Source organism: Myotis myotis, unplaced genomic scaffold (genome assembly GCF_014108235.1).
Source record: "Myotis myotis isolate mMyoMyo1 unplaced genomic scaffold, mMyoMyo1.p scaffold_m19_p_2, whole genome shotgun sequence".
In the NCBI taxonomy this organism is placed as follows: Eukaryota; Metazoa; Chordata; class Mammalia; order Chiroptera; family Vespertilionidae; genus Myotis; species Myotis myotis.
Window position 1 is genome coordinate 105,516,392 of NW_023416324.1, and position 26,498 is coordinate 105,542,889.

The 26,498-nt window shown below is 43.2% G+C and overlaps 1 protein-coding gene and 1 pseudogene across 2 annotated transcripts in view; both read right to left on the reverse strand.

Moving 5' to 3' along the window:
• Positions 1-3,857: 3,857 nt before the first annotated feature.
• PLSCR4 (phospholipid scramblase 4) overlaps positions 3,858-26,498 on the reverse strand; it is a 57,335-nt gene continuing 34,694 nt past the window's right edge. The window contains exons 4-10 of one of the 2 annotated variants that reach the window (XM_036351706.1): positions 20,235-20,470; positions 17,952-17,987; positions 15,720-15,762; positions 14,015-14,241; positions 7,756-7,917; positions 6,441-6,599; positions 3,858-4,009 (exon numbers count right to left, since the gene is read on the reverse strand). In XM_036351706.1, coding sequence (XP_036207599.1) covers positions 3,965-4,009; positions 6,441-6,599; positions 7,756-7,917; positions 14,015-14,241; positions 15,720-15,762; positions 17,952-17,987; positions 20,235-20,470 — 908 coding nt within the window. In that variant the 3' untranslated portion in view covers positions 3,858-3,964. The remainder of the gene's footprint in view (positions 4,010-6,440; positions 6,600-7,755; positions 7,918-14,014; positions 14,242-15,719; positions 15,763-17,951; positions 17,988-20,234; positions 20,471-26,498) is intronic. The other variant, XM_036351707.1, reaches the window with a different exon arrangement.
• LOC118677761 lies at positions 9,998-10,171 on the reverse strand (annotated as a pseudogene).

The following is a 26,498-nucleotide window of genomic DNA, read 5'->3' on the forward strand; positions in this document are numbered from 1 at the left end:
GTAATGCCCATAGCTAGCTACACATTTCCCCCATCTTTCAGGTAATTTGTGGATACTGTCCCAATAGAATTTTTCTTGTTTTGAGGCAAACCATTCAGAGACACAATTTTCCACTTCTTCATACATTTTGAAATGCTGCTCAGAAAGTGCTTGTGCCATTGATACGAACAAGTGTAATCTGAAGGAGCAAGGTCTGGTGAATACAGCAGGTGGGTTAATACTTCACAGGCAAGATCTTTTAACGTGTCTTTAACTGATTTTGAAGTGTATGATGGTGCGTTATCATGATGCAAAATTACTTTGCTGTGTCTTCTGGCACATTCTGGTCATTTCACGATCAAAGCGTGGTTCAAATTGATTATTTGTTGTCAGTAGCGATCAGTATTAATGGTTTCACCTGGTTTTAGAAGCTCACAATACACACCTTCCTTATCCCACCAAACACAGAGCATTGTCTTCTTTCTGAAGTAATTTGGCCTTGCAGTCGATGTTGATGGTTGACCAGGGTCAACCCATGAATTTATGCATTTGGGATTCTCAAAATAAATCCACTTTTCATCACCAGTCACAATTCGACGCAAAAAAGACTTTCTTTCATGCCCTTGAAGCAACATTTTACTGATGACTTTTCAATTTTCCATTTGTCTTTCGTTCAGTTGATGTGGCACCTATTTTCCTTCCTTTAAAATCTTTCCCATTGCTTGTAAATGATCAGAAATTGTTTGCTGAGCAACGTTTAATCTTTCTGCAAATTGTTTTTGAGTTTGACATGCATCTTCATCCAATAATGCTTGTAATTATTGGTCTTCAAACTTTTTCAGTTGACCTGGACGTTCTTTGTCTTTCACATCGAAATCATCACTTTTAAAGCATTTAAACCAGCGTTCACAAGTATCTTGAGATGGAGCATGTTCACTATAAGCTTCCCAAAGTATACAATAACTTTCAGTGGCACTTTTCTTCGAAATAAAGTAATGAATTAAAACTTCCCACAAATGCTCTTTTTTTTTTTTTTGGCATGAAATTCCACATTTTAAGCATAAAAATATTTATGATGTTAATACCTTCAGCAAATTTGACATGAAGTTTTGAAGCTTGCTGTCAATACAACAAAATAGCATACATATCAAATTATATATATATATATATATATCAACATATGTGTAACTCCATCTAGTGAAAAAAATCTGCATTATTAACTGGTACACCTGGTATAAGGCAGTTCTTTGACTGTCCATGAACAAGGGGACAGGCATGGAAAACATAAACATTATGATAAAAAAGTTTTATTTGATAATGAAACCAAGTTTTCCATTGAAACTTTTATAAATTTTGCAAAATGAGGCGTTGATACATGTGCACAGGTAAAATGTTCCTTGTACAATAAAATAGAATACTTCTGCCTGCCTGCCTTTTGTTTTTAAAGATGAAGAATATTGTTCTTTTCACCTCGAGTCAAATTTGTCGTTGGTGAGAGGATATGTGGATGAACATTAGCTATTAATGTGAGAACTCTGGGATTCATTTTCCCCTATCTTATATTCAAGTGTTTTCCAGCTCATCATATCTACATTTACTGGGTTAATGTGCCGGAAGCCGGTCCATCCTTGCTGCTTGACACAGTCGCTGCAGGCACACCTGACCAGTGCCCGTCTGCAGCAGATGTGCAGCCCTGAGCTGGAACAATCTGTCTATTGGGAGGATCACATGTGCCTCCGTTTTGTCTTTCCACATGTCCCAGCTTTGCCCCACATCTCCTTTCCTTTTTCCTTTTTTTAAAATCTAACTACTTGTTTGCTGGTTCTTTGGCCTTTCTCCTTCTTTCCTGAACACAGCGTTTTCTAGAATCTCCCTACCCTACTGTTCCAGGAAGGGCACCTCCCTTTTATGCCGTGACTAGGGGTGTTTGGTATATGCCCCATACATGGAGTTGTCTTGTGCCAAGAGCCTGACATCCTGGGCTGAGAAAGCCCTGTTCCAGGACTCTCCTTTGTCCTGTATTGGCCCCTCTTACCCTTGTGTCAAGAGGGACCCTCTTCTTACAATCCAGTTGCCCATAGCTGTTGCCTGAGCTCTCTGTTCATGCTGAGGTTGAAGCCGCATGGTGGCTGGTACCATGGATCTGTCTCTGGCCCAATGGCGTAAGCTGGGCCCTCTCTAGAGAAGAAACCTGAGTTCCCTATGATCAATGCCAGAGCCCCGCCAGCAGGCGAGGGAATCCAAAGGCAGTTGCTGGGCATGGAGGCCAGAGGGACATAGGCTATCAAGGAGACAAAACTGAACCTCACATCACCCTACTTGGCCCAGAGATGGCTGGTAGTCAACGACGGGTAAGACTCCACAGGGTGGGGCAACCTAAGACAGGCACAGTCGGGGGCCAGTAGGAGAAAACTTGGGGTGCAACAAAGATGGGGCACAGACCCCCCTCCCCAATGGTGCAGGGGCTTGAACACTCGCCCCTTCTGAGGAAGGTCTCCTGTCCCCATGGCTGCTTCCTGCTTCCCATGCCCAGCTCAGATCGGGACCCAGGTAAAGACAGAGACTGGCTGACAGCAGCTGCCCTCTCACTGCAACAGGACTTGCTTCCCATTTCTACCTGGGACCACAGGGAAAGGGGAAGCTGAAGGAAAGGGCTGTGTCAGGATGCTGCCTTCTTCCCTTTCTTCTCCCTCTTTTTTCTAAACACTCCCCTGCCTTGTAGTTCTTTTGCTCTCTACTACCCTCCATCTTCCATATCAGCTGACCCAGAGGGCACAGCTTACTCCTCCTCGGACACAGACACCACCATCAACCACGGCCCTGATGGACCCTTTGATGCAGTCCTTCAACTCGCTGACGCTTCGGAAGCCTGTCGCCAGTGACGCCGCCCGCTAGCCAGACCAACAAAGACAATCAAACCAACAACTTGAGGACAGCTGAAATCCCTTGACTGAAGAGGCTACAACCTTCTACAAGAATGGGGCTCCTTGTGCACTCCATCCACTATGTTTATAGTTATGCTCACTATCATTGCTTGCCACTCTTCTTCCGAGACTTAAATGGCCCAATCTGAGAGGTGGCCACTGATTTGCATGTGCTATCATTTAAAAAATAAAAAAGGGGGAATTTGCCGGAAGCCGGTCCATCCTTGCTGCTTGACACAGTCGCTGCAGGAAAGAAACATCTGCACAGCATATGTTTCAAGGGACCTGGCGTATATAGCATACTGTTCTTAATATGTTTGCTCCCCTTAGCGCTGTGTGTTTTAACCAAGGTCACCTCTCCAAGAAAGGTTGTTTCCCCAGGTAGGAATTTTTCCCTGAAGTCAGGGAGGGGATGCCTCTCCTAGAAAGGTTGTTTCCCCAGGTAGGAATTTTTCCCTGAAGTCAGGGAGGGGATGAAACTCCTTAACTAAGTGCCAGGCGGGTAGTTAATCACTACAAACAATCATGCTTAAGCTACATAATCTTTACTCCCTGGAATGGAGATAAGAAACGCCCTAACCTTTGTAATAGAAATTGACAGGATTAAAATCAACTGGGATAAATATGGTTGTAACAAGACAATAAACAGCAGAACCTCTCTGGAGATCCAAACCAGAACTTGGCTGGAGATCCTGGCTAGAGATCCTGGCTAGGCTTCTGATCAACTGAACGCTGTCTCTGTGTCATTCCTTCTTCGCCGACTCCATCCACACCTTTGGGGACCCCTGGACCTGCTGGGGTTGGACCCCGGCATTAATGAGTCAAAGCTTTTTCAGGATGAACTCCTAGTTTAACAAGTAGACAACGAGACAGATTCTCAACTGAAATGCACATTAGACTGTGTTCTTACACTCTCAGGCTGCCTGTCAGAGCTAACATGAAATAAAAGTAGTCTGCAAAAGCAGGTAAATATATTTGCAAATAATTGAGGGTTGACTGTAAGCCCAATCCAACTTTTCTAACTTTTAAAAAACCATTAACTGCTGATTTTCTTTGTCCATCTATCTTGATGAATGTTGTGGTGATCTTTCAAAATACATGAAGTCCTGAAATTGGAAAAAGAGAGAGAGAGAGAGAGAGGGAGAGAGAGCATTATGTATATAAATACATAAATAATTTGATGTAATGCATAAAATATTATCCTTTATAATTTATCTGGCAATCCTCCCAGACCAGTTAAGAAATCTGATAAATCTTTATAAAGAGGACTTAATATAAAGAGCAGCAATTACATACTTAAAACTGTTGTTAGCCAATATGTTCTCCATTTGGAATACTAATTAAATTTTTATTGTTAAAGGAAAAAAACTTGATAATCAATATTAAATATGCTAAATATACCAAATGCAATATGTTAGTGAGATATTTTGGGTAAATATTATCAATTTTATTTCTATGCTTTACTTATGACTATTAACCACTAATTAGTCAGAAATACAGCAAGGGGACTGCACCTAATAAATCTAAGGACAGTGTAACACCAAGTAGTACACTGACAGAGAGACAGTGAGGTGGAGAAAAAGGACATCAGCTTTAGAGTTATTTTATTTCGTTAAGAAGTCACAGGATAGGCTTTAAAAAATATATATACTAATAAAAGGATAATATGCTAATTAGACCAGGAGACCTTCCGGACAAAGCCATGGTGGTGGGGCTGAGGCAGAGGCGGTTAGGGGTGATCAGGCCAGGAGGGGAGGGCAGTTGGGGGTGATCAGGACAGTGGGGGGGGGCAGTTGGGGGCGAGCAGGCCAGCAGGCAGAATGGTTAGGGGTAATCAGGCAGTCAGGCAGGTAAGCAGTTAGAAGCCAGTGGTCCTGGATTGTGAGTCGGACATCCCTCGAGGGGTCCCAGATTGGAGAGGGTGCAGGCCGGGCTGAGGGACAACCCACCCCCGTGCACGAATTTCGTGCACTAGGCTACTCATCTATCTATAATAATAAAAGTGTCGTTCTGTACGACCTTCTGGAGGAAGTTGGGGTTCCAAGAGGAGCCTGGGTTCCGGCTGCCAGAGGGAAGCCGGTGCCGGCAGCCAAGGGAAGGAAGGCCTACTCTTGCACAAATTTTGTGCATTGGGCCTCTAGTGTATATATATATATATATATATATATATATATATATATATATATATATATATATTATTGATTTCAGTGAGAAAGGGAGAGGGAGAGAGAGATAGAAATATCAATGATGCGAGAGAATCATTGATCAGCTGCCTCCTGCATGCCCCATACTAGGGATCTAGCCTGCAACCTGGGCATGTGCCCTTGACCAGAATCGAATGTGGGACCCTTTAGTCCCCAGGCTGATGCTCTATTCACTGAGCGAAACTGGCTAGGGCAGTTAGGTGTTTTTTTTAAGTAATAAAAATAATTAATAACATGCCTAATACCTTCCAAGCACTCTCTTGCCCCTTTATTCATATGGTAGTTAACATTTATAACCTTGAAAATAGAAGTATTTTTATATTCATTTTATAGACAAGGAGATTGAGGCTTGCAAGTATAAACACTTTACAAAATATCTACACTAATAAAAGACAAAGATGCTAATTGACTGTACCTTCACTACACCCACCAGCCAATCAGAAGAGTATGCAAATTAACCCAACAAAGATGGTGGTTAATTTGCATACATAGGTGCCCAGCGAAGACTGAAGACAGTGTAGAAGGAAGCCAAGCACTGCAGAAGGGAGCCAAGAAGCAGAGAAGGGAACAGATCGGAGGTAGCAGAGATAGGTGCAGAGCTGAGGTAGCGGACACGGGAGGGAGCAAAGTGGTGGAGAAGGGAGGGAGCCGAGGTGGAGGACATGGGAGGAAGCGAGGCAGTGGAAAAGGAAGGGAGCGAGGCAGCAGAGAAGGGAGGAAGCGAGGCAGCAGAGAAGGGAGGAAGCGAGGCAGCGGAGAAGGGACGAAACGAGGCAGAGGGGAAGGAAGGGAGCGAGGCAGCGGAGAAGGAAGGGAGCGAGGCAGCGGAGAAGGGATGAAGCGAGGCAGAGGGGAAGGAAGGGAGCAAGGCAGCGGAGAAGGAAGGGAGCGAGGCAGCGGAGAAGGGACGAAGCGAGGCAGAGGGGAAGGAAGGGAGCAAGGCAGCGGAGAAGGAAGGGAGCGAGGCAGCGGAGAAGGAAGGGAGCCGAGGGCCAAGCGGCGAAGGGAAGGAGCGAGGCAGCGGAGAAGGAAGGGAGCCGAGGGCCAAGCGGCGAAGGGAAGGAGCGAGGCAGCGGAGAAGGGAGCGAAGCCCGCCTGGGTGGGCCTTGCTCCCTTCTCTGCTTCACTACGGTCTCAGGAAGCCCTATTCTTGCAGGAATAGGCCCGAGGAAGCCCTATTCTTGCAGGAATCTTCCTGCAACAGGCCTCTAGTGTAACTAATAAGTGGTAGAGACAGAACTTGGTCTAGTTTCAAAGCTATTGCCTTTCTACTACACTGCTTCTTATCAGAAAGAATAATTCTCTCAAGATAACTCAAAAGCAAAAGACTTACAATGAGGAAGCAAGCTCCAAAAATCATAGCTTTCATCTTCACATCCAGGTCTAATGGGAAGTGAATGTCAAAGTGGTCAGCATTGCCCATGGCTGACATTAAACCATTCCACTTTCTAATAATACTGCCGATGTTAGAGACACCATCGATGGCTTTTACCTAGGAAGATAAGAATTAGACTTTATGGTAACTAATATTGTATATCTTATACTTTTCAGGCCAATGCTCTTTCTTCATCTTCAAATGAGTTATTAGGGAGGTATGACTTGAACTGATTTTTTTGAAGTTCTCCATATAGCAAAGGGTGGGAATTAAGGATTAGAATCTAGTCTACGGAAACACATGAGGCATGGTTCTGTGCACTTCACAAACTCCATATAAACACTTAAACTTATGTGTGCCAAACAAATCAATCTTCTTAAATTATGCCAGGATCCCAAAGGACTTCAGCTTCCATAAGGGGAACACTGGCACTTGCCAGAGGGAAAACAGTCAGACACTGACTTTCAGTGATCAGAATGATCCCACACAGCCTGACCCTGAAATCTAGCTTATCTATATTTTCTATTTCTCCACATGGTCTTTTAAAAAATAAGCAATGCTTGATGACATGGTAAAGTAAACTGAGAACTAAGGGAAGTTATTGGGTGTCATGGGCAATACTAGAAGGAGCAATTTTAGATGATGAGCCTTGCTGAATTACAAGGCATTCAGAAAGGATTCCTAGAAGCTCATGAAATATTTCTAGGCATCTCCTTTGTCAGATTCACAGGATTATATGCAATCATTTTGTATCCATAAAGGCAAAACAAAAGGATTTTTCTTTTTCCTGAAAAAATGTTACAGCTATGAGTTTTATCTATGTTATCAGCATTGTCCTGTTTCCTGAGGACACAAACTTCTATTCTGCAAATAAGCAACATGCATAACCTCGGGGGCCACAGGTTCTGTGAGAAGGTGGGCACTTTCATTCCTCAGGACTTATTTTCTGATCCTGGAAATCTTTCGTAAAAAACAGTTAATTAAATACAACCAAGAATTAAATAAATGTATGTCAGGCTACTTACTCTCAGGATTAATGTTTTAATGGTTTCTCTTATCTTTACAAAACACTAAAATCATTTTAAAAGATCTTACATTTTAGAAAACATTAATCAATCCAGTAACAATAATTTGAAAATCACATAATGTCAACCAGTTAACTCCTCATACTAATTTATTGATTCACATGAAAAATGATCTAAACCAAATCATTCTGAAGTGTGTTAGTACACGCAGAAAAAATAGAAGAAACATTATTTTTATATTTGTTTACCTCAAACACAGAATCTGAGCCACAGCCATAGGTTGAGCATGGCCCACGAATGCTCAGCACATTTTCTTTCTTCTCATTTTGGATGCTGTACACCGCCCGGCACAGGTTCCAGTGATCCATAACAAAGCCAATGGTGATGCCAGGAGGACACTGCACCTCTAGCTGCAAGTGAAGCACGACAGAGGGGAGGATGTTATATACATATAAATACACATACACAAAACCTAGATGTATCCTTAATCCATTTGTGGACTGGGGAATTGTTACTCTGAACTGTCTTCCACTTTACCTGGCTATTTCTTAGGCTTGTATTTTAGTGAACAGCCTTGAGAAATGAGGTCATGATTCCCTCTGAGACAAAGTTACTAACTGTATAATGGCCAGTTCTCCAAGCTCGGTGTCCTCAGCTGTATATGTAGCATCTCTCTGGGCTCCCCCAAGTCAACCTCATAGAACTTGGAGACAAGGGGACTTGCGTAAACATGCTAATGCTCATGCTGCTTTATGTGCTTTAACAAAGATCATGTGTCTTATCTAGGTGTCTTACATCTTATGGCAGAATACACAGAAACAGTATCAAACCAACTTCTTAGATTTACATGTCAGACATGACAATTATTGAAGAAAACAAACCAGAAAAGAAGCATTCTGAAGCCTGTATGTTGGGAAAGCAACAGAATGTGTTATGGGTATATAAAACCATTTTAAAAGGAGTTTTAATGTTGTCCAATGCTCTCTTTCAGCTAATTATATTTATAGTATTCCTTTGGGAAGAACTAAGAACTTCATCTATACTAATAAAAGCCTAGGTGGTCCGCGGTGCCCTCACATCATCACAAGACGGCCGACAGGGGAGGGCAGTTGTGGGCAATCAGGCCAGCAGGGGAGGGCAGTTGGGGGCAACCAGGCTCGAGGGGAAGGCAATTGGGGGCGACCAGGCCAGTAGGGGAGGGCAGTTGGGGCCATCAGGCCAGCATAGATGGGCAGTTTTGGAGCAATTGGGCCGGCAGGGGAGGGCAGCTGGGGGGCGATCAGACTGGCAGGCAGAAGCCGTTAGGGGTAATCAGGAAGGCAGGCAGGTGAGCAGTTATGAGCCAGCAGTCCTGGATTGTGAGAGGGATGTCCCAGATTGGAGAGGATGCAGGTCGGGCTGAGGCGCACACACACCCATGCACGAATTTTGTGCACCGGGCCTCTACTATCCTAATATATAAAAGCCCAGGATCGTAATGAACGATCACGACCAAAGGCTGACCAACCCAGAAGTCCTTCAGTCAGTGCTGGGTTGCTGCAACACAGCACTGACTGCCCCACTACAGCCTGGTTACCCAGCACTGACTGCCCAGAGGGCTGAGACCCAGAGAGAGAGGCAGGGTCTGATCCGCAGCCTCAGTGGCAGCTATTGATCATTAATTGCCTCTCTCTTTCTCTCCCTCTTTCTTTCCGGGCTTCACCAGCAGCCAGGCCTTTCTTTCTCTTGCATCCTCTGCGGAGGCTGCTGTTCTGCCCTGCCTCTCTGATCAGGCCCGGAGATAGGCCCAGAGATGCTGAGTGGCATAGGAAATGACCAATCAGAACCAAATCTGGGTGCTGTGAAGGGCCAATGGCTGTCTAGGAGGCAGAGCTTTTGATGCTGACTGGCATAGAAACCAACCAACCAGAACCAAATTGGCCAGCAGAGGAGGGCAGTTGGGGGCGAGATCATGCCGGCAGGGGAGGGCAGTTAGGGGTGATCAGGCTGGCAGGCAGGTGAGCAGATAGGAGCCAGGCATCCCAGATTGTGAGAGGGATGTCTGACTTCTGGTTTAGGCCCGATTCCACAGGGTTCTGGCCTAAACTGTCAGTCGGACATCCCTCAAGGGGTCCCCAATTGGAGAGGGTGCAGGCTGGGCTGAGAGAACCCCCCCCCTCCATGCACAAATTTCGTGCACTGGGCCTCTAGTTTAATAATAACAAGAGTCACAAAATTAAATTATTTGTTAAAAGACCAAAGGAAAAGTTCTACTGATGATTTTCCTGGTGTTTTATATACTTTCTTAAGACTTTTGGGTCTCCTGCATCTCATCAGGGCAAGACTACACATCTTCATGAATTGTCAAATTAAGATATTATTGTTCATATATATAAAATCACACACATATACAAACATATAAATTTGATAGCTTCCTGGAACTGTGCTCTAAGTTGTCTTGAGATAAAAAAAAAAAAAGAAAAAATTGGATGCAAATAAATTAGTTTTATAATAATCTATATCATTCAACCATAAAAAGCAATGAACTATTGATACATGTCACAACTTGTATGAACCTCAAGGTAACTTATGTTGATAAAAGCCAGTCCTTAAAGGTTCCATACTATATGATTCTATTTCTATGATATTCTTCACTTGATCTTAGCCAAAAGGCCGAGAAGCGATATTTCTATGATATTCTTGAAGTGACAGTTATAGAGATGGAGAACAGATTAGTGGTTGTTAGGGGTTAGGGCTGAAGAGAAGAGAAGAGGTAGGTGTGGTTATAAAGGAGTTTTTTATGGTAATAAAACTATTTGGTATTTGAATTGTGGTGGTGGATACAGGAATCTATATAGCTGATAAACCACACACACGTACCCATAAGCACATGTCAAACTGGAGAAATCAGAAAAAAATCTAGATAATGCTGTGGGACAAAAATTCCATATACTGGACTAAGGCTGTAATACTGATTTGTTTTACTCTATCCTGGATAACTATAATCATGGAAGGCTGCACCTATAGCAGTGGTTCTCAACCTTCTGGCCTTTTAAATACAGTTCCTCATGTTGTGATCCAACCATAAAATTATTTTCGTTGCTACTTCATAACTGTAATGTTGCTACTGTTATGAATCGTAATGTAAATATCTGATATGTAGGATGGTCTTAGGCACCCTGTAAAAGGGTCGTTCGACTGCCAAAGGGGTTGCGACCTACAGGTTGAGAACCACTGACCTATAGGCTTTGATTTACAAAGCCCATCTCATAAATATAAAAAAACAAACAAAAACAAACAAACAATGCTTGCTAAATAAAAGCATTAAGGATAAGAGATGGAAATTCAACTCAAATATACAGACACACACAAACACACATGACAGAAATGATAAAAAAGTAAGATATCTGACAACAGTAGTTAATATCCATTGAGCACTGTAATATTTGTCAGGCACTGTTGTAAGAAATTGACATTTATTGCTATTTAATCTGCAAAATAATCATCCCATGAACTAGGTGCTATTAATATCTCAATTTTAAAAGTATATGCATAGAAAGGACTATCTATACTAATAAAAGGGTTAATGTGCTAATTAGACCGGGAGATCTTCCAGACATTCTTCCAGCCATGGTGGCAGGGCTGAGGCAGAGGCAGTTAGGGGCGATCAGGCCAGGAGGGGAGGGCAGTTGGGGGCGAGTAGGCTGGCAGTGGAGGGACGTTGGGGACAATCAGGCTGGCAGGGGGGCACAGTTGGGGGTGACTAGGCCGGTGGGGGGGCAGTTGGGGGCCATGAGGCTGGCAGGGAAGGGCAGTTGGGAGCCATGAGGTTGGCCAGGAGGGCAGTTGGGGGCAAGCAGGCCAGCCAGGAGGGCAGTTGGGGGCCATGAGGCCGGCAGGGAGGGGGGGATGGGGACCATGAGGCCAGCAAGGGGGGCAATAGGGGGAGAGCAGGCCGGCAGAGGAGGGCAGTTGGCGGCTATTAAGCCAGTGGGGGGGGCAGTTGGGGGCAAGCAGGCCAGCAGGGGGGCACAGTTGGGGGTGAGCAGGCCAGCCAGGGAGGGCAGTTGGGGGTGATCAGGCTGGCAGGGGGGGCAGTTGTGGGCAAGCAGGCTGGCAGTGGGGGCAGTTGTGGGCAATTAGGCCAGCAAGGGGGGGCTGTTGGGGGCGATCAGGCCAGCAGAGTGGGGCAGTTGGTGGCAAGCAGGACGGCAGCGGGTGGCAGTTGGGGGCGATCAGGCCGGCAAGGGGGGGCGGTCAGTTGGGGACGAGAAGGTCAATGTGAGCGGACATCCCCCAAGGGGTCAGACATCCCCTGAGGGGTCCCAGATTGGAGAGGGGGCAGGCGGGCTGAGGGACACCGCCCTTTCCCCCAGCCCCGTGCACAAATTTTGTACACTGGGCCACTAGTCCTATCTAATAAAAGACAAAAAGGGTAATTAACCGTACCTCCGCTATGCTTCCCATTGGCTAATCAGCAAGATATGCAAATTAACTGCCAGCCAAGATGGCGGCCGGCAGCCACACAGCTGAAGCAAGCAGGAGGTTTGCTTGCTCCAGTGATGGAGGAAGCAAAGTTCTCCGCCTGCCATGGCCCGGCTCTGAGCTCCAAAAGCAACACCTCCAAAAGCAACAGAGTTTCAATTATAGAAGCTAAACAAACTCCAGATACCTGCTTTCAGCCAGCCACAGCCTCAGAGCTGGGAGCACCAGTGAAGGCAACAGAGTTTCAATTATAGAAGGTAAATAAATCCCAGAATAAAAAAAAAAAAAAGGTGAGGCTAGGAGCTTCAGTCACAGGCCAGCCTGAAAATGGCCCTCAGCCCCTCACCCAGACTGGCCAGGCACCCCAGTGGGGACCCCCACCCTGAAGGGGGTGTGTCCAGCCTGAAAACAGCCATCAGACCCTCGCCCAAGCGGGACCTCCACCCTGATCCGGGACACCCTTCACAGCAAACCAGCAGGCCCCCACCCGTGCACCAGGCCTCTATCCTATATAGTTAAAAGGTAATATGCAAATTGACCCTAACAGCAGAAAGACTGGGAATGACTGGTCACTATGACACACACTGACCACCAGGGGGCAGACGCTCAATGCAGGAGCTGCCCTCTGATGATCAGTGCGCTCTCACAGGCGGGAGCTCTGCTCAGCGACAAGCCAGGCTGATGGCTGCCAGGACAGTAGTGGTGATGGGAGCCTCTCCTGCCTCAGCAGTGCTAAGGATGTCCGACTGCAGCTTAGGTGTGCTCCCCGCTGGCAAGTGGACATCCCCCAAGGGCTGCCGGGCTGCCAGAGGGATGTCTGATTGCCAGCTTAGGCCCAATCCCCCGGGGTGCAGGCCTAAACCAGCAGGTGGTCATCCCCCAAGGGGTCCCAGACTGCAAGAGGGCACAGGCTGGGCTGAGGGACCCAGACCCCGAGTGCACAAATTTTTGTGCACCGGGCCTCTAGTAGTATATAAATTACTATAGTAAATGCTGTACTTATCATTTAAATACCACAGTAATTAAGGGGCTATTGCTCTGTCCAGTGTACAACACTGAGGCTCAAAGACGTTAAATAAATTGTCCAAATTTAAGTAGGTGGTATATCTGAAATTCAAGTTCTCTTAGACCTCTCTCTAAAACTGCTTTTATTTCCCTGTAGCAAACAACTTTCCTAGAACTAAACAGGTGTATAACAGTAACCAAACTAACTCAGAATATCTGCTTTTTAGTTCCAGCACCACCACTCACCATGTACACCATTAGCAGGCACACCAACAGGTACAGGTTGTGATGGGTAGAGTAAAAGTATTTAAAGGCCCTTCGAATTCTAAAAGTATTAGAGGCCCGGTGCACAAATTCATGCATAGGTGGGGTCCTTCGGCCTAGCTGGCGATCGAGGCCTATCAGGGGGGCTAGCTGGCAGGGGGGAGGGATCGCAGGAGGTTGGCCAGCTGGAGGGACTATGGGAAGTTGGCTGGCCAGCTGGAGGGTGGGAAGAGGGGCTGCGGGAGGTTGGCTAGCCTGGGGCAGGGGCCGTGGGCAGTTGGCTATGGGAGTGCACTGACCACCAGAGGGAAGCTCCTGTGTTGAGCATCTGCCCCCTGGTGGTCAGCACGAGTCATAGTGACTGGTTGACCAGTTGTTCCAATCATTCAATCGTAATGCTCGCTTAAGCTTTTATATATATAGATATGTTTACATTTAGCATACCTTATCTGGGGACATTTAGGTAAATGTGTGACTCCTGTTTTAGGTGATAGGTAAACTTCTAATTCAGTAGACACAGCTCATAGAATTCTGGTCACTAAATAAATAATTTTGCTTTACCCACCCATTAGCACTAAAGAGCATAAACCCAAGAAAAAGCCCTTTGTGATTTGCCTTAGGTGAGAAAATTTGGCTTCCTCCCTTCTCACTGACCTGCTGCATTCTGACTGGCAGGGCCAGTGAAAACCCCCCAGTATAGTTTTGGAAAGAGCACAGCCATGTGTGAATAGCTGGATCAGAAAGAAATAATGGATTAGACTTCCATCCTCTAACCTCTTGCCTTGTGGCGGGACAACAGAAGCAACAGCAGGTGCATCTGAAGGGTCTCTGCATTGTCATGATTTCTCGGCCCATAAAGTCAGTGACCCGGAGGACAAAGGGCCTTAGTGTCCGGTAAGCATTCCTGGTAAAGTCGTCTGTGTCTTCGGTTACAATGTACACCATCTGGTCCAGGTTGTTTTTAATATCATATTTATTATTAGTTTCAAAACGTGTTATCACTGAAAAATAAAATGAGGAAAACATCTTACATTAGAAGTATTTAAGCGGTTCTCAAAAAGGGGAAGAAGAGATATAAACCTCCAATTATTAAAAACAAATAAAGTTATGGAGATGTAATATACAGTATAGGAAACAGTCAATAATATTGTAATAACTTTGTATGGTGACAGAAGATAACTAAATTTATTCTGGTGATCACATCATAAGGAATATACATGCTGAATCACTATGCTGTACAACTGAAACTAATATAATTTACATGTCAACTATCCTATATAATAAAAGAGAAACATGCAAATTGACCTCCATGATGCCCACAAGCCACGCCCACTGGTCAATGAGTGGTATGCAAATTAACCCAACAAAGATGGTGGGTTAATTTGCATACACAGGCATCAGGCAGCCAGGGGCGGGGCAGATACTTCCCCCATGTCGCCACGGTGATGCTGGAGAAGTTCCTGCCCAAGCGCGGGTGCCGGGGAGCCGGGGCGGGGTGGCGCATGCAGATGCAGTGGAAGCTCCTGCCCAGCTGGCACATGCACACAGGCACCAAGGAGCCTGGGTTGGGGCGACGTGCGTGGAAGCCGGGGAAGCTCCCGCCCCACTGGAGTGCGTGCGTGGGCGCCAACGGAGGTGCTCGCTCTGCGGCCACTTGCACACGTGCTGGCACTAAAAGGCTTGTGTCCCCGGGACAGGCATCCTTGGGAGCCAGGCCACCCCTAGCCTGTAGGCCCATGCCTAGGCCCAGAGCAGCTGGGGTCCCAGAACATGATAGAGGGTGCATGTCGGGCTGAGGGGACTCCCCCCGTCCCCGTGCACGAATTTTGTGCACTGGGCCCCTAGTACTTTAATAAAAAATAAGTCCTTGTTGGGGCTTAAAGTAGAATAGCTTTGATAAAATTTCAGGTAAAATATGTATAATTTATTAGAATGTTAAAATAATTTGTATGCCTTATAAGCAAGTAATTTTAAAAATTTGAAACACTTATTTTAAGAAGTCCAGTGTAAAATAATTTTTAAGCCTTTCCCACATAAGCAAAGATTGAAACAATATTCTGAGAGTACTTGAATTCAGAAAACAATTATACAACCATATAAGTGAATAAGACACTGGGCTAGAACTTAGCAGATTTGCAGCTCTGCCACTGATTAGCTAACTATGATGTGCCTGACTAATTGAGATTCTGGTTCCTTATTTTGCTCATCCATGAGGAGTTAACATGGAGGAGCTGGGATGGGTAAAGGCAGGGCAGTTGTCCAGATAAAATGTAAATCTTTGCAAAGTCTAAAACTTACATATGATGCATACATATATAAAATTATACAATACTTTTCATTACTTTCCTGAAAAGAGGATATCATTTTCTCTTTGAATCACTAAAAAGTGGTCAATATAAATAAGGACATAGACATTGGATAATGCGCATTTCCACCCTGTTCAAATACTGCCAATCACTACTGAGCTAATTATACATACTTTCCAGAGGTTCAAAATGCTGAAGAACATGTATGTTGTCCAACTGTTGGGATAAAAAAAAAAGCAATTAGGAGAGCTAGAAATAACATTATTAAATCAAATCAGCATTAGAAAAGAAACTGATGAGATAGGTATTAAAATAGATCAATTGATACCAAAATATATTTTTGAAATAGAATGGAATAAAAAACATTTTGATCAAGTGGAATCAGCTTATGTGCACCTAACCAGGTGGTTACTAGAGCTATGGAGATAGAAAAAACACTTTTCTCCAGTTCCACTGTAAAAGACTGGTACACTTGTCTAAAATATCAGAAAATCACCTCCCACCACAGTAACAGAATTAGAAGCAGCTGGGCTGATACAGGTTGTCCCTAGCTTAGTTCCTACTCAGTGGTCTCTCTAGCATGCCACTCAGACTGGCGGTGCACAGGAACTTCAGGACCTTTTGACAAAGACCAGCCATAGAGAAAGAAATGTTCTCAGTGGCTTAGGGAGAGTGAATCAGCCAGGGTGGATTCTGTTCCATACAGGAGTGTCCAATTTTATAACATTTCCCAGGAACTTCTGAGAGATTAACAAACTGATTTCCACTTACTTGAGCTATTAAACACTAAGACCTTCCCTAGGTGTACACTTTAATTCTGGGAGGGTCTGAGAGGACAGGAAGCACGTGAATGGACAGGATGAGAGCAAAGGAGAGGAAACTTTCTGGGATGGGATCCCTTCAACAGGGAGGTTGAGAATACAATTAAATAAATGTCTAATTTCACTTAGGAAGCACTCTAAAGAGAGACAGTTTAATGGGCCCATTGTCAGTTATACTTGAGAACATGCTGGCAGAAGAGAAAAAACTCCTTGAGGATGGACTGATTATATCAATATAATTTTAGATAATAAAGATTAGACCACTCCAAATCCCTGAGTCCAGAACACTGCCTGAAATGCTACATTTCACCAAATATTTGTTGAATACATTAACTAATGAAAAATACACCAATGTGATTAATAAATAACAATTAAAATTATAACTTGACATGAATGTTTTGTAGTGATTGTTTATAGGAGGGTATAGAGCAGTGGTTCGCAACCTTTTTTAGCCAAGCCCCACCTAAGCATCTCTAAAATCCTGATGCACCCCTTGTGACATATAATTCTTATTATTCAAAAAAGTGAACTCCTATTCATGTGGAGGAAGCCTAAAAGGCCATTAACTTGGTCTAAACAAGCTTCCAAAGAATATCACATCCATGAAAGAGAAAAATAAAAGAACGAAAGGACAGCTGAAGTACTGAGGAAGAAATCACTAAGAAATTGTTAAAAAAAAATAATATGAAGTGATATGAAAAAATACCAAATAAAGTTTCAAAACATATAATAGAGAACTGAAATGCATAAATATGTGACAATATATATTTATATACTGCATATGAGGCCCCTATAACCATAAATGCAAAAAAATTCACTGTTATTAACTCATTCTCGAATTGCCCCCCTTAAAAATCAAATTGCTCCCCTACAGGGTGTGTGCCCCATGTTGGGAACCACTGCTATAGAGAGAACATAATCCTTCCTTCATTCAAAACTTTTCTTGTATGAAAACAAAATCAGGTGAGGGGTTTAAACATGCTTTAAAAATATCAAAAGTGGCCACTAAGGCAGGTCATGGCCCCTTTAAAAATCTAGAAAGTTAAAATCTAGGACTAAGTAAAAATATTCACTGTATGTTAAAAGCATCCACTGCTGAACAAAATTTTCTAAGGACATGACATCCATTAATGTGAAAGAAATTTGACCAATAAGATAGTATGGCTGTTAAGAAACAGCTCTCTAACAAACTGGTGGAGTCATGGGCTAAGCCAATACTCTAGAAATAACATAATCCTGTTACTGTGAATGCTATAATCTTGATAGTTCTGATAAAGATACATGTGATCTGCATATGAGATGGCAGAAAGGGTAGGATAAAGAAAATGATAAAGAAGATGATGGGACAAACACAAATACAAAACAAATAAACAAAAACCAACCAAACAAACAAACAAGAAGATGAAGGGCTCTATGTCTTCTGCTCACATACAAGGTGTTTTATCTAATAAATCCACACAGCTATCATCCATTGGGTGGGCCCTGTGTGCCAAAAATATTAGGCACATTACAAACCTATTCAAGGTTGTAGAGTAAGGGGGGAGCAGAGCTAGAATTAAAATCCAGGTTTGTCTGGCTCCAAACCTGCTTTGTTTCTTTTTCTTTTAACTCAAAATATTCCTGAAAGGAAAAACAGAATTCATGAAATATGATAATGTAACATTAGTCAGAGTAATAGAAGAAAATGAGAAAGTTTTTTGTATTTTTAAAATTTAAATTCTTTTTTGTTTAAAGTATTACATGAGTCTCCTTCCCCCCACCATTGACCTCTCCCATCCCCCAGCACATGCCCTCACCCCCGCCTCCCAGTGTCTGTGTCCATTGGTTATGCTAATATGCATGCATACAAGTCCTTTGGTTGATCTCTTACACCCTCACACCCTGCCTTCCCTTATAGGTTGGACAGTCTGTTCGATGCTTCTATGTCTCTGGTTCTATTTTTGTTCATCAGTTTATGTTGTTCATTATATTCCATATATGAGTGACATCATGTGATATTTATCTTTCTCTGGCTTATTTCGCTTAGCATAATGCTCTCCAGTTCCATCCATAATGTTGCAAATGGTAAGAATTCCTTTTTTACAGCAGCGTAGTATTCCATTGTGTAGATGTACCAGTTTTCTAATCCACTCATCTGTTGATGGGCACTTAGACTGTTTTTTTAATTTTTAAAAAAATATATTTTATTGATTTTTTACAGAGAGGAAGGGAGAGGGATAGAGAGTTAAAAACATCGATGAGAGAGAAACATCGATCAGCTGCCTCTTGCACACCTCCTATTGGGGATGTGCCCGCAACCAAGGTACATGCCCTTGACCGGAATCGAACCCGGGAGCCTTCAGTCTGCAGGCCAACGCTCTATCCCCTGAGCCAAACCGGTCAGGGCTGTTTTTTTTTAATATTTAAGTTATACATTTTCAAAAGAGAAATGACTCCAGATCTATGATTTCCAAGGACAATTTGAGTTATTTATCCGGTATAATAAAAGACTTTCCAAAATTGAGTAACTTATACATATTTTATAAGGTTCTAAAATAATACAGTGGTAGTTTACTCTAGCACTTTACCTGAATGACTGGCTTTGCATTTTGTCATTATTTTGTCAAAACAACAACCTAATAAGAATTTTGGCTCATTTAACCCCTCGAGTGCTGGGAGCATGATCGCGCTCCTCCTGTCTTTCGCCAAAAGTGCCGGGAGCGCTATCAAAGGTTTGAAATGGCGTCCAGTTCTAAGTCTGCTTTTATTACTGATGATGATATTGCTAAATATGTCAATGTAGTAAAGGTTTCCTTAAGTTTTTGAATATGTAACTTCATTTACTTGCGATTCATAATTTTTTTCCTAAACTGCTGTAAAATCAGCAAAAATGCCTTGGCAATTTTAGCATAGTTCCTAGGATATTGGTTGGTACTCAAAGGGTTAAAATCCAAATTTTCCTGATCCAACAGTACTGACTTGCAATACATTGTAGCCATGGTTTCAATGTAAAGGATTATCAAAGTCTTTCTCATTATATAAAACTGAAAAGAAAAGATATCAACTTAAAGGAGTATTTGGATGACTATGTGGGAAGACAAGTATTGAATAGGCAATTTCCTTACTTGTGATTCCTTTCAACACTTCCTTTTTCTAAAAGTAAAACATGGCTCAGTTGTTTCTAAGGGACTTGCAAAACTAGCTTCATCTTATTTTCATTAAGCAATCCTTTTTAGTTTTTGACATGGGTTTTGAAACATACCATTTAGTACAGCAACCTGGCAAATTGCCATTTCTGATCTGGACATCTGTAGCTCCAGAATGTCCACATAGGTGGAAATTATAGAGTCACTGTACTATGAGAAGTGGTTCTTTGGAATTTTGCCTGAAGCCATGTCTTTGGTAGGTCCCCTATTTTTATTTATATCGCATGTATTTTTTGGGGGAAGAGGCATGGATGGTGAGAAAAGGTAATGGGCTAAGGCACTCAGTAACTCATTCACTATATACTGTTTTGTTCTTTTTTTATGTTGCTTTTCTTCATGTTAACTCTACTTCTTTGCAAATGGCACCCCGATTAGGATCTTTGTTAGTTTTTCTTATATTTGTATTCCTATATTTTAAACTGCCTTTGACAGGGCATCATAAATGTCTTAAAATTCAACATATAACCTTTAGAAAAACCATACTCATCCCACCAAAACCACACCTATTCTCTCTGACCTCCTTTCACATTTCTAAAATTAGTACCATCACTCTTAATCTCACAAATTAGATATCTGTCATTACTAGTTTGTTACTTTACCCACTCAAATTTAGTCTTTTGTCTCTTATTGAATCCCCACTCATACTTCATTAGAAAATATAAATTGGATTTGTATAAAGTACCTGGGTTAAGTATTCCAGACCAGGAGGGCAGTCTGGCATAAGAGTTGGCCCTGGCATCCATGTTATTGGAGCAGACTGACTTGGCACTGGATAGTTGCCAGGCTGGTACTGGATAGGATGGGTACCACCAGTTGGCTGGCAGTACGGGAAGGCACTGGGCTGCTGTGGATTATAATATCCCATAGGCACGTCCCTTGGGTAGCCTGCAGGTGGAAGAACAGATGCTCCAGGGGGTCCTGTGTTAAAAAATAAATGAAAGTATTAGATATCATTAATACTGCAATATATTGGAAGTTAGCATGACTTTTTACATTAAGATGTTATGAATCCCATAACATCCACTTAGAAATAACAAGATGTTCTAACTTCCGACTATGTACTATTGTATCAACACTGTTCTAATGGTATTGCATATCAATTTATTTAGTCCTCTTAAATTTTATGAGATAATTATTCTTATTTCAAAGGTGTAGAAATAAGGCTGAAACATGAAGTAACATGTTAAACTCTCTATGCATTAGGTTTGTTCCTCCTTTGAAGAAATAATATATCTACTTCATTAGGCTGTAGTGGGTTACCACAAGACTAGCACATAATTAGTACAGTAAATTTCTGTTAAACCTCACAAAGATAATAAGGTCTACTTTAAAGGAGTACTTTTAATGACTGCTATCTAATTCCAGAAAGGCTTCACAACCCATCCCTATTAACAGTCTTTTCCATCCCCTGGCCCCCTCCTCAGTTCCTGGAAACAACTGTCTCTACAGACTTGCCTAATGTAGATATTTCATATAAATGAAATCACATATGCAGCCTTTGTGTCTGGTTTCTTTCACTTAGTACCTATGTTGTAGCATTCTTTTTACCTTACTCTTTTTTTATATTCCATTAATTTTGAATTTACTGTAATGCTCTTTTATGTTTATTGAGAAATAATTTACATATAGTAAAAGTCACCCTTTTTGGTGTACAGTCAATGAATTTTCACAAACTTACGCAGTCAGGCAAGATACAGAACATTTCCAGGACCCCAAAAGTTTCCTTCAAACCCCTTTGTAGATCATTCCTTTTTTAAAAATTCTTTTTGTTTTACTTTTTATGGGCAACTAATATTTCACTGCATGGATATATCACATTTTATATATCATGTAATCATTTGATGGACATTTAGATTGTTTCTACTTTCTGGCTATTATTATAAGTAACACTGCAGTGCACATTGGTGTACAAATACAGATATATATATATATATATATATATATATATATATATATATATATATATTGGTGCACAAAAATTTGTGCACTCAGGGGTAGGGGGTCCCTCAGCTCGGCCTGTGCCCTCTCACAGTCTGGGAACCCTCAGGGGTGACCACTTGCTGGCTTAGGCCTGCTCCCCAGGGGATTGGGCCTAAGATGGCAATCAGATATCCGTCTGGCAGCCCGGCAGCCCTCAGGGGATGTCCATTTGCCAGCGCGGAGCAGACCTAAGCTGCAGTCAGACATCCTTAACGCTGCTGAGGAGGCAGGAAAGGCTCCCACCACCACTGCTGTCCTGGCAGCCATCAGCCTGGCTTGTCGCTGAGCAGAGCTCCCCCCTGTGAGAGCGCACTGACCACCAGAGGGCAGCTCCTGCATTGAGTGTCTGCCCCCTGGTGGTCAGTGTGTGTCATAGTGACCAGTCATTCCCAGTCTTTCTGCTGTTAGGGTCAGTTTGCATATTACCCTTTTACTATATAGGATAGAGGCCTGGTGCACGGGTGGGGGCCAGCTAGTTTGCCCTGAAGGGTGTCCCGGATCATGGTGGGGGTCCCGCTTGGGTGCCTGGTCAGCCTGGGTGAGGGGCTGAGGGCCATTTTCAGGCTGGTGGGCAACTGAAGCTCCCAGCCACTGCTTTTTCACTTTTTTTTTTATTCTGGGATTTATTTACCTTCTGTAGCTGTCATTTGAGCTGAGAGCTGGCTACAGCTCTGAGGTCTGGCTCCAGCTATGAGGCCATGGCTGGCTGAAAGCAGGTATCTGGGGTTTGTTTAGCTTCTATAATTGAAACGTTATTGCTTCAGGAGCTCAGAGCTGGGCCACGGCAGGCGGGGAACCTTGGCTTCCTCCATCATTGGAGCGAGCAAGCCTCCTGCTCGCTTCAGCTGCGTGGCTGCCAGCTGCCATCTCTGTTGCCAGTTAATTTGCATATCTTGCTGATTAGCCAATGGGAAGTGTAGCGGAGGTATGGTCAATTACTATGTTGTCTATTATTAGATAGGATATATACATACATACACAGTGGGGCCTTGACTTACGAGTGTCCCAACTAAGGAGTTTTTTTGAGATACCAGCTGTCTCTCGGCCTATTTTTTTGCATTGAGTTGATAGAGTAATTTGAGTTAACAAGCTCCTTAATGAGCTCCTTAACGAGCTCAGTCTCAGAATGAATTAAACTCATAAGTCAAGGCCCCACTGTGTGTGTGTGCGTGCGTGCGTGTGTGTGTGTATACACACACACACACGCACACACACACACACATATATATATATATATATATATATATATATATATATATATATATATATATATATTAGAGTTGGCAAATGGTAACTCCATGTTCAACTTTTTGAGGAACTGTCAAGCTATTTTCTAAAGGGCTTCACACTCCCATTAGAAGTGTATGAGGGCTCTAATTTGTCCACATCCTCACCAATACTTATTATCTTTTATTTTAGTAATTTTACTGAGTGTGAAGTGGTATCTATTATGTTTTCTTTAAAAATCTATTTTTATTGATTTTAGAGAGAGAGGAAGATAGATATAGAGAGAGAAACATTGATGAGAGAGGAACATTGATTGGTTGCCTCCTGCATGCCCCCTATTGGGGATTGAGCCTGCAACCTGGTCATGTACCCTGACTGGGAATTGAATAGGTGACCTTTTGGTGCATGGGTTGATGCTCAAACATTGAGGCACACCAGCCAGGCTCCTATTGTGCTTTTGATTTGCATTTTCCTGATGACTAATGATGATGAGCACCATTTCATGTACTTACTGGACATCTGTATATCTTCTTTGGAAAAATGTCTATTCAAATCCTTCCTTAAACCACTTTAAAAATGAATTTCTTAATCTTTTTGTTGTTGCATTGTAAGTATTGTTTACATATTTAGGCTAAAAATCTCTTGCCAGATAAATGATTTATAAATATTTTTTCATTCTGTAGACTGCCTTTTCTCTTTAATAGTATTCTTTGACACACACAAGTTTTTAATTTTTATGAAATTCAATTTATCTATTTTTCTTTGGTTGACTGTGTTTTAGATCTCATATATAAGAAATTGCTGCTTAGGCAGAGAACCAAGATGGCGGCATAAGGTATATACCTGTACGTGCCACCCCCCAAAACCACATTAAAACAACTAAAAGACAAAACGGCTATCATCCAGAATCATGGGAAAGCTGGCTAAGTGGAAGTTCTACAACTAGAAGGAAAGAAAAAAGCACATTGAGACTGGGTAGGAGCTGTGGAGGTGCCAAGAGCAGAGGTATGGAGGCACACAAAATGGGCTGCAACTGGGTGCACGGTTTTTTTCAATCGGAAGGGAGATACAAGCTCCCGACTACACTAAACTTGTTTCCAGCAAGGCTCGGGACCCAGACTCCTACGGGGAGAAACTGGACTGTCTTGCATCACGTTGAAAAGTGAGGGTGGCTTTCTCGCAGAGCTGCTCGCAGGGATCATTGTTACTGTGGGGGCGCCAGACTTGGGGACTTGGGGATGCCGAGACAAGGAGAAATGGAGATGTGGAGAGGGCTGATGGGCAGTCATCACTGTTTGCTCCACCCTGGTGATTCTCTGAGATCCCGCCCAACCCAATTTACAACCCCACCCAAGCTGTGCGCAGTGGTGCAAATGAATCGCATGTCCTTTCACTGCCTAACCTAACAAACTGCAGCTAGGTTAGAGAGCTCCAAAACTTCCAAACTCCAAACAAAGAGGAGAAATCTGCAGGTCTCACTGTAGCTCCTGCTGGGTGGACTCATGCAGTGGCTGACTTTGCACCTCCTTAGAGATCCAGGAGTCAGTGTACCCAGTAGTCAGATACCAGATTTCAACTCCTCACATCCATAAGTGACACACTCAAGAGGCAGACTCAGTGAGCACCAAAGCCCCACTGGAGCAAGTCCTGCCCCATAATGGTGTCTCCAGCACAGCAGTTCTTCCACTATAGACACAGCGGCTCCTCGCAGTCAATTGGCCTGGAGGTCATTTCCTCCCAGGGATACCAACAGCAATCAAGGCTTAACTACAACAAGACTGTGCACCCAGCCCACAAAGGGGTGCACAAAGAGTGTCCACCTCAGGTAATTGGGGAGGCTGAGCCACTGGGCCCAATAGAATACCTACCACACAAAGACACTCTATCAACACAGGGAAGCAGCTAAAATGTAGAGACAAAGAAACATGTCACAAATGAAAGAAATGGAGGAAAGCAAACTACTGGATATAGAGTTCAAAACCACAGGTATAAGGTTACTCAAGAATCTTCTTCAAACCTCTGAGGAACTTAGTGAAACCTTCAAGGATCTTAATGAGAATGCCAAAAAAAAAAAAAAAAATGGAAGGGGAGGGAAAATAGCGGCGGTATAAACGGACGTGTCCTGTGCCTTGTCCTGGAGCAGATAAGGGTGAGCAGCTGAAACGGGTAACATACAGCCCGAATAGGCAGAGGATTTTCAGCTGAGAGACTGTCTGCAGCTAGGAAAGACCGAGAACCCCCAGGAAAAAAAGGACAGTTGGAGACTGCGGCTGAAACCTCTCATGGTGCGCCAGCTAAGCAGCGGAGACAGCACCATCTTGGGTGGTTGTTGCCGGCATCCAGAGACCAGCTACTAACCTGGAAACAAGGGATCGCAAGCAGCATGACTGCGTGAACTCAGACAAGCACTGCTTCTTCTCACGGAAAGGTTAGACATCCCCTAAAGGTGCGGTTTGCAATTCGGGTTGGAGAGAGAACCGAGCTCGGGCACGCGGGGCAAAATCTGCGCCCCACAGAGTCTTCAGCTGTTGGGACCAGCGTGACCCGCGAGTGGGGAAGGGGCCCCACAGGGCTGCTGGCAGAAGGGAACGCTAAAAATAAGCCCATAGCTGGACTGGATGTAAAAAAGCAGCCTTGGACTTTGCCAATCTGCTGGCTGCTTGGTGCCAGGGGCGAATGTGCGCGCGGAGACTGCGTGCGGAGACTGTGCGCAGACCTGGAAGGTGGAGGCTTGCGGATTCGCACAACGTATCAGGCTCCTGTTACAGTTCCCCTTAGATCCGTGCATTTGATTATTAAACCCAGTGCATGGGATTCTCCAGTTGGGGTCATTCGCAGAGCCTGTAGGGGAAAGTTCTTTTTGGGGAGCCTGGGAAACAGCGGGCAGTAACAAAGAACCAGCTCTGGGCAGTGGTCTTTCCCAAATCAGTTCCAAATACCATAGAGGAAAAAAAAAAAAAACCCTACTGATAGAGAGGACTTATAGCCTTGGAAGTCAATCCAGACACACTGCCACCCAGAGGCAGAGCCACGAACTGTCTCTTCTGTGATCACAAATAAAGGCAGTCTGGTAAACAAATACAACCTGCCTTAAAATCAGGTCTGTGGTTTACTGCACAGAGGGACAGTGTATTGCAGGGAAGTTCAACACTCCCCTGAATGCCTGGCAGGACTAAGGCTTGCCAAAAAGAAGAGTGGAAGATCTGAAGCACCTGAATATTTTTATATATATATATTTTTTTTAATTCTTTTTTCACCATTTCATTAAGAACCTATTTTATTTTTTTTATTTTTTATTTTTTTCATCGTTTGATTTTACCTTTTTAATTACTACATTTTTTAACCAGTATTATTGCTATCCTTTTACCATTTTTTCAAGTGTCATTTATTTTTTTATTTTTCTTTATTTTATTTTGGGATTAATGTTCTACACTCTATTTTCATCGTTCCTTTAGCATCATTTCTCTCTATCTCACATTTACCCTTAAGCCAAAACTCTCTTCCTCACTTTTCCCCTTTTGTTGTCCTGTTTCTCTTACCCTATTCCTGCTTTGGATTTTCCCTATTCCTTCTTTCTACCCACTGTCTAAATTTCAGCCTACTTATATATCTAATTTCCAATCTCTCGCTCTAAAGCCATATACACCTCTCTCTTATCTTTCTTCACTATCTAATTTTTTTCTCTCTCTCTCTCTGTCGTTTTGCTAGTGTTTGCTTGATTTTGAGTATATTGGGGTTT